Here is an 8,473-nt window from a genome sequence, read left to right on the forward strand (position 1 = left end):
GGACAAGATGAATGTTTGTAAAGCGCTCAGTGCACTGAAGTGATGGAGACATGATTAATAAATGGATCCTGCAGGGGTCTTTGCTGAGGCTGCTGAGAAAACTAGCAGCCCCATGAGCGACTGTTAACATCCAGGCTGGAGTCCTCTGCCCACTTACCTGGGACAGGGAATACGCCCTAGTGAAGCCAGCAGGAGGACTTACGTATGACTAGTCGTACAGAGACGTTAGACAGGGGTTGAAGCACATGCTTGAAGTTTATTTTTGCAGTTATGATCAACTTGTACTTGGCCTGATTTTACATTCACACTGACACCATGACACAGTCATTTTCATATATATATACAGTATACAAAATTGACGTGTGAAATGATTAAAAAAAAATCACAGACATGATTGGTCAGCTGCAGCAAAGAGAGAAGATCTATCCGAAAGGGACGCTGAGAAGCCAGAGGGTTTGCCAGCCAGGAAAGGCTCTCACAGAGACGCTCCCTGGAACTCCAGATCGTAAGTGACCAGGAAGCCGTCGTTGTACACATACAGCTTGTGGTCTGAGGGGTGATAGTCGACACCCTGCACGGTCCCAAAAGGCTTCTCCATCATGATGCTGATCCGCCCCTCCTTCCCAGTGTTGGTGTCGAATGTGTAAAAGACCTCCTCTTGTTTCGTGTTCATGGACCGAGTGACATACAGGACGCCGCAGATGATGAAAGCGCTGCTCACGGAGGGCTTGTACTGCCGCGTATTCCAGGTCTTCTGGATCTGGAGGGTGTCCTCGTGGAGCTTGCTGATCACAATGTTCCCCGTATTTGCCTCGGTGGAATAAATTGCCCACAGCCCAGTTTCATCCACTGCAAAGTCGATGTCTTGCCAAGCAACCCCAGCATAGGAAAAGCGGTTATCGTAAGCAGCTCCTGGGATCTGTTTGCTCAAAACCACAGAGTTGGAGTTCACGTCCAGTTTATACATGTAATTGCTGTTATAGCCATTAAAGTACAGGAAATTCTTGTACACTGTTGCTCCACTTCCTTGCCCATACCTATAATCAAGGCTCTTAGATGGTCTGTACAATAATAGGTTATCATAGGATGGGTAAAGATTAATAGTTTGCATGAGCCGGACATCATTCAGAGCGGCCACCCAATAGACTTCACTTGTTGGACTGTCCGGAGAGTAGCTTTTGCCCCAAACTCCATACCGGAAGCTAGAGCCTCTCCAGTTCCACTGGACTGGGTAAGGCTTGCTGATGTTCACGAGGCCAGTGTGGTTGCAGGAACCTGGAAGCAAACGATGGGAAAGGGGGTGATTGGACCCACTGGGAGAGTGTGGACTTGGATCTCTTTTAGGGCCCCTCCAGGTGGTCTGTTTATTGAGCACTGCCACTTCCAGTGAGTCTCCGCCTCTCTCTTCTGAAAATGGGGACACACAATGACGCTAGTCAAACCCTGCCCCTTTTCACTCTAAAACCTGGTGGGAGCACCTCGAGTGTGTGTGTTTTAAAAAAAATTCACTTCAAAGAAATTTCACCACTGATTAGCAGATGAAATTGTTGCCCCCTCCAGGTGTGGCCAATGGAAACGCTTTGCTGTAGGCAACTGGTGTGCTCACAGCCGTATCTTGACTGAGCATTCATTCTCATTTATTGGCAGGAAGGTCATATGGCAGTGAACATTCATCCTCATTTGATTTACATGCTTTCCCAGTAGTCATTCCTTCATTCCACACTTTTCACTGCGTTTCCCCATTACTTTCCCAACAGAAAATCTTAATCAAATCTTTAATCAAAAGAAGTGGATATGTTGTGCTAGGGCAACATTTAATCCACTTTAAATGTGCAAGCCTAAAATTCTGGTGTGCAAGACAGCAGACTCTGGAGCCACCCTTCTCTCCCTCGCATGGCTCCTCTGTCCAGCAGCAACAAAGCAAGGCAGGAGGCGTCCTGGACAAAAGTGCCTTCTCCCACTAACCAACAGGAATTGGTTGCAAGTCTGGGAAACTGTACCCGAAGGTACCCAGTCTGCATCTGTGTCAGAATTGTTTAATATGTTTTTTAATAATGTTTTAACCCTTTTTTTAAAGTTGTTTTTTTTATTTTAAATGCAGTTTTGTTAATGTATTTTAAGATCTGTTTTTATGATGTTTTAAAGTGTTTTAGTGCTTTGTTTGCCGCCCTGGGCTCCTGCTGGGAGGAAGGGCGGGATACAAATTAAATAAATAAGCATACCCATTGTATGTTGTTACAATTATTATTTTGCTTTCAGGGACAATCAATTTTTCAGCAACTTCTTGTGGTCCCTTCAAAGGTTTATTTGCATTCCTGGTTTAAATGGTGTCCGCATGTTTACGCATTTGTCTCTGGTGGTGATGGAGAAGCTCAGAGAATCCAACAACTTCTGGGGTGACTTTGTGCACTTCCTGGGGAGAGTCCTCCCCCCCCCCCGGTCAATGCAGCAGTTCATTGGGAAGGAGATCTGGAAGCACTTTAACCCCAAGACGCACAAAAAAGAGGAAGGGGAACTCTGAGGGGGGAAATTATTTTAAATCTTTACCCCTTTCTAACGACAAGATCTGTCAGGGTGGCTCATGACAGATGCTCTTGGAAGTCGCTGATTCATAGGGTCGCCCTAAGTCCTCATCGACTTGAAGGCACATAACAACAACAAGGGCATCAGCTCAGCAGCAGCACCCCTTTGGTTTAACAATAACCTCCCTCTCTTGCACCCAGTTCCCACTGGCATCCACAGGGGGGTCAGTCCCCCCCAATGAAGCATAATCTCCAGATTCCCAGATTTCATTTTTTTTAAAAGAGCAAGTTTGTTGCATTTGTAGAAGCTGAGCTATGAGGCGAAATGTACACTTTTTCTTCCAGTTTTTTTGGTGAGAAAATAGTCTTCTTCTTCTTCCCTTTCAGTGCCTTCCTTCCCCCGCGCCCGGCCCCAATTCCCTGTGGATGGCCCTGCCGGCTCCCCTGCCTTTGCCTGCCGACTGTGCTCTGCCAGCCGCCTCCCCGAGACAGCTGGTCTGGCAGGGCAGTGAATGAAGTGCAGCCTCACCAACACAACCTCACTTACGGAGGCTACATCTGCGGCACCTGAGGGCAGCCCCACCCACCCATGTGCTGCCCCGCTGGACATGTCAGGGGGGCTTTTGCCCCACAGTCTATGATTGGGTGTGGAGGAGCCCATCGACACAAGGGCCCAGCAAGGGGGGAAGCAATGAGAAGCCAGCCATGTGGGGGCTCTGACGGTGTCACATCCGGACCCTTGGAGCCCCCCACTCGTTGTCCCAAGCAGGGCTGCATATCCTCCCTGCTCCCCCAACCAACCGCCCCTCCCCACGGTTAGGAGAAGCCCTGCCGACCTGGCTGAACCAGCGGAGCCGAGCTTGGCTCTTCACATTCCTTCAGCCGCTGCTTCAGGGCCACGATCTCCCGGCGGATGGCCAGGATGTTGTTCTTGTCCAGGCTTTCCAGGTGAGTGACCGCCAGGCTCATGTTCTTGATCTGAAGAGAACAGGAGGAGGGGAGGAAGGAAGGAGTATGGAGCGCTCTTCCTGAAGGTAGCCACCAGTGGCAACCTGCAGCTGTTGTTAGACTACAGCTCCTGTTGTCGTCCCTGACGATTGGGCATGCTGGCTGCTATGGCTGATGGGTGCTGGAGCCTGACAACATCTGGAGGGCACCACGTTGGCTGCCCACCTAGCGCCCCCTTCTCGTCATCTACCCTCAAAAGGAACATTGCGCCGGATTGACTCCACTGATGGCGCCGCGATGGCGGGAGAAGGTAAGGGCACGTGGATCCAGGAGGAGGCGCCAGGAGATGGCGCCACGGAGGCTTTTGCTATCGACAGCTTTCCTTGCATTCGCGTCCCACCGCCTTTCTGTCATGGAGCCCAAGGCGGTGTCCATGCAATTCCCAGGCACTGACCACCAGCCCCGAACCTGCTTAGCTTCAGCAAGGTGGTGCCTCTTCTCCACCAAAGGAAGTGATGGCAGCAGGAGGGGCTGGCCGGTGAAGGATAGCAGGAGAAATGGGAAGGATAGCGCTGGAGGGGGTGTCCAAAGGCCATCCAAGCCCCACCCTCTGTTGAGAGGCAAGCGCCCTCCCCAATCAGCCTGACCAGGTGCTCGGCAGGAAGCGTGCAAGGACTGGCTCAGGTTGGCCCCCCGGCTAGTGGGGGGAATGGAGGGGAAAGCAGCTGTTCCCCCCTGCCCCCTTGGCAGACTGACCACCACGTGCCGTTTCGGGAAGACTGGACTGGCTCCAAGAGTCTGAAAGGAGGGTGAGGCCTTAGGAAAGAAAATATCCCCGTTCTGTCTTTAACAACAAAGAAACAAACCTCTTCCCATGGATGGAAAGGACAAAAGTTAAAACTCCAAAGCCCTCTCCCTCCGGTCCAGCCTCACCTCCACGTAGAGCTGTTGGACAATCACGTTGCTGTCCCCCATGGAGGCCTTCAGCTGAACGACCAGGCTCTCCATCTCCTGGATATCCAGCTTCAGGACTTCGAAATCCAGCTCCGTGTAGGAGACCTGGCTCGTGTGCATCTGTTCCACCTTGTGTGTCAGGTTCAGGAGCTTCTGTCCGTAGGCGTCAACGACTTTCATGTACTCGGTCACCTGTGGGAAGAGAGAGGAGGAGGAAGGGAGGAGGGAAGGCCATGAAAAGCATTCCCTTTGCTAGAGCTTGAAATACATGTAAGCAAGTAAAGGCCATTCAAGACGGGAGCAGAGGAAAGTCTGAAAGGAGAGGAGGAGGAGGAGGAGGGAGGAAGCAGGGGGCCGCTTTCAGAAAGAGGCAGCGGCTTCTCTAAAGGCAAGAAGGATCCCGTGATGGGGGGCAGACAAGGAGAGAAGGAAGCTCAAGGGGACGTGGAAGTTGATGGGCTGGATGGCAGGGGAGCTTTGCTGGATTGGATGGATCAGCTAGAGAGGGAGAGAGAAGGAAGGAAGGAAGGAAGGAAGGAAGGAAGGGCCAGATGTCAGTAGGAGAAGAAGAAAGACAAGGAAGAGAAACACGTACCCAGAAATGTGACCCCTTGTGGGACCCCACGGCAGATCTATTCCTACTTAAGACCGTAAGAAGAGCCTGCTGGATCAGGCCAGTGGCCCATATAGTCCATCATCCTGTTCTCACAGTGGCCAACCAGGTGCCTCCAATGGAAAGCCCACAAGCAGGACCTGAGCACAAGAGCCCTCTCCCCTCCTGTGGTTCCCACAACTGGTATTCAGAGGCATTTACTGCCTCCAACCATCAAGCCGGAGCAGAGCCATCATGGCTAGTAGTACTACTTGTGTCGTAAAGGGACTTCAGTGTTTGCTCCAAAATGCAGCCCTTGATCAAATGAAAGTTTGCTCAAATGAAAGTTTAAATGACAGAATTGCTGGATTTGCATGATTTATTTTACCCTCAGAATCTGATCTCGCTTCGTGCAGAACTGGGGGCAGGAATGGGAGAGGGTGCAAATGACCCATTAAATGACCCATTATTCTCACATGAATATGAGGGAAAGACAACTGGGCAGAATCAATGCCTGTTTTAGAATCCTCATTATTGGAAGATATGAGTTTTTGTGTTTTTAAGGTCATGTTTACCTTGGAAAGTTCTCTGTCCAACCTCTCTGCGAGCGAGCGTGCCAGGCCTTCCAGGGCCTCCACCCGCTGTGCAGGAAAGGCATCTTCCGGCAGGAACACGGAGCAGTGGCATAGCCCACGGTCATCCACAGAGCCACTGATGTTGGACACCAACTGCAAGAGCAAGGAGGTTGGGGGTTGCATATCCTTCCAGGAAAAAGGCGTTAAATGACAAAACACTCTGGGGAAGGGGCAGTTAGGCTAAAGGGACATCGATCTGGAGAAATGCTTGTCCTGCAAAATATTTGTTTAGCGTTTTCTTTTTTAAAAAATAACTCTTTTATAGTTTTTCTTATTGCTCTAGGATTCCACTGAAGATTGCTGTGAGTGGGGCCAGCAGTGTGGGTTGCCCTAAAGCAACGTCCAGTCAGTATCTTGGATTTCATCAACACCATTACTCCAGCACTGATAACTAGAGATGGTCTCCCAGTGATGCAGCCTTTATGGGGAACTAAGAAAGGGCCAAGTGAGGATGAAAGGAAAGGACTCACCTGGGTGCCCCCCTTCCTGCTTTACCCAGGGGGAGGAGGCGGGCTTGCTGCAAGTGGAGGGGGGGTAAACACCTACAGACTGAGACAGACAGAGGGGCTGGCTACCTCCCTCTAGACTTAGACTAGAGATCTGCTGTGGACTTTTGAAATAAACTCAGATGTGCAAAATGCCAGTCCCTGACCCCTTTCCAAGGAAATCAAACCTGGGTTAGTGCTGCTGCACCCCTAGAACTTCTCCCCACTTGAAGAATTTGGGTGAATGTAACAGTATTTCTACTGTGGGGCACCTTGAGTGCACTTGGCTTTTTTTTTAAAAAAAGGCAGGGTCTGTGTTTTAAAAAAATGTTCATTGTAACAAATAAAATTCCAGAAGTGGTACAGAGATGGTGTGTTTGTGCAGAAGGGTTAACAGTGCCTTTTTTCTTGATGCCACAAATGCTGCCCAGTCAGGTCCCTGTGACAGACAGGAGTTCTCATTCACCACCACCCCAAAAAAACATTATCTGCCAACAGCTTCAGATACTCTCAGGGACCCCTGCCCCTGCAGCACCTTTTCATGCTCAGTCCATTCTCCTATTTCTGTGCCATTAGCTAAGATACATCTCACAGCAAGATCCGTCCCTACCTGGGGCGCAGCTGCAGATGCTTCTTTCCAGTTCAGCCCACGGAAAGTGACGTTTGGAAATACAGTTGCTTCAGACAATGACTGCCGGGGGGAAAACACAAACACCCCTTTAAACATTAGTGGAAGTTTCTGAACAGTATTCAGAGGGAAGCCCATGCCCAGCACATTGCAGTAGTCTAACCAGAAGAGTACCAGAACATGGATCACTGTGGCAAAAGCAGTGATATTACAGACACATGGTGTCTTGCTCCTAAGAAAGATGTGATTGATGACTTCCTAAGAACTTGTTGCTGACATGAAGGTTTCTTCTCAATAAGTAGGATTAGGATAATTCATAAAGTATTTGATATGGTCCAAGATGCTTTAGAACATTACATGTTTATGTAGCAAAGGCAAGAGTTAAGAATGGTGGATCATCCCACTTGGTGGGATGGTGCCTCTGTGTGGCTTGTCACTTGTCAACCCCCCTGTCCCCGGCCAGTAGAACAAGCTGCTGCCCCAGAAGGGTAGAACTGAGAGGGTGGTCCACAGACACTAAGGGGGGAATCCAACAGGGGCATTTAGGTGAAGAAGGAATGGGCAGAGAGCCCTCTTCTCCCTAAAAAGAGAGTTGGTGTCAATCTGATGTGGGTTGGCCTTTCACAGGAGAGCAGTTCAACCTGCACCTCCTCCCTTCCCGAAAGCGCTCAGCAGAGACACCAATGGTGGGCATCAGTTTCTTAAGTACAGGGGCACAGTTTGTGCTAGCAGGAAAAGAAAATGTGGGCTGGGGGAGCAAATTAAGTTCTGATCAGGCAAGAGGGTCTGTCTTGCATGCGCAAGGTGATAGCAAAAGATGCTGCTGATGTGCCTCTCTCTCTCCTCTCTCCTTGACCCTGCCATCATGACCCATGGGGCCCTCTCCTTACCTCGCTTCCTGCTGGAAAGATGGTGGTCATGCTGGCCACAGAGATGCCATGTAGGAGGAGGAGGAAGAGCAGGGACATTGAACTGGGGCCACCCATCTTCTCTCCACCGATGTCGCCTTGTGGAACTGGAGACCAAAGCACTGCTTTATAGCCATTTCTGGGGGTGCCCGTCATCAATAGTGTTTCCTTGCCAAGTCTGCTACGTGGAAAAATTCCCAGCAGGGATGCTAGTTATGTCAACACAACAGCTTACAAAGCAATCAGATGGTGGGTGGGTCTAAGAATTTATTAAAGGCCATAAATCAGCCATGCCACAAATAGAGTTATACACACACCACCACAGTCCAGGTCTGACAGGATCTCACAGGTTTCAGAATTCTGATCATCGAGGGACCCCTCTCCTGCCTTCATGTACTTTGGTCATAGAATCATAGAAAAGTAGAGTTGGAAGGGGCCTATAAGGCCATCAAGTCCAACCCCCTGCTCAATGCAGGAATCCAAATCAAAGCATTCCCAACAGATGGCTGTCCCGCTGCCTCTTGAAGGCCTCCAGTGTCGGAGAGCCCACAACCTCTCTAGGTCATTGGTTCCATTGTCGTATGGCTCTAACAGTTAGGAAGTTTTTCCTGATATCCAATCAAATCTGGCTTCCTGCAACTTGAGCCCATTATTCCGTGTCCTGCACTCTGAGACGATCGAGAAGAGATCCCGTCCCTCCTCTATGTGACAACCTTTCATGTACTTGAAGAGTGCTATCATATCTCCCCTCAGTCTTCTCTTCTCCAGGCTAAACATGCCCAGTTCTTTCAGTCTCTCATC

The 8,473-nt window shown here is 49.9% G+C and overlaps 1 protein-coding gene across 1 annotated transcript; it reads right to left on the minus strand.

Annotated features, from left to right (window-relative positions):
* Positions 1–294: 294 nt before the first annotated feature.
* LOC133386039 (olfactomedin-4-like) lies at positions 295–7,836 on the minus strand. The gene is made up of 6 exons (XM_061629663.1): positions 7,655–7,836; positions 6,747–6,827; positions 5,592–5,744; positions 4,404–4,616; positions 3,359–3,500; positions 295–1,275 (listed from the first exon to the last, which is right to left on the minus strand). Exons 1-6 carry the CDS (start codon positions 7,826–7,828, stop codon positions 476–478), a joined length of 1,563 nt encoding a protein of 520 aa, XP_061485647.1. The 5' UTR covers positions 7,829–7,836; the 3' UTR covers positions 295–475.
* Positions 7,837–8,473: the final 637 nt, after the last annotated feature.

Source organism: Rhineura floridana, chromosome 5, assembly GCF_030035675.1.
Source record: "Rhineura floridana isolate rRhiFlo1 chromosome 5, rRhiFlo1.hap2, whole genome shotgun sequence".
Lineage (NCBI taxonomy): Eukaryota > Metazoa > Chordata > Lepidosauria > Squamata > Rhineuridae > Rhineura > Rhineura floridana.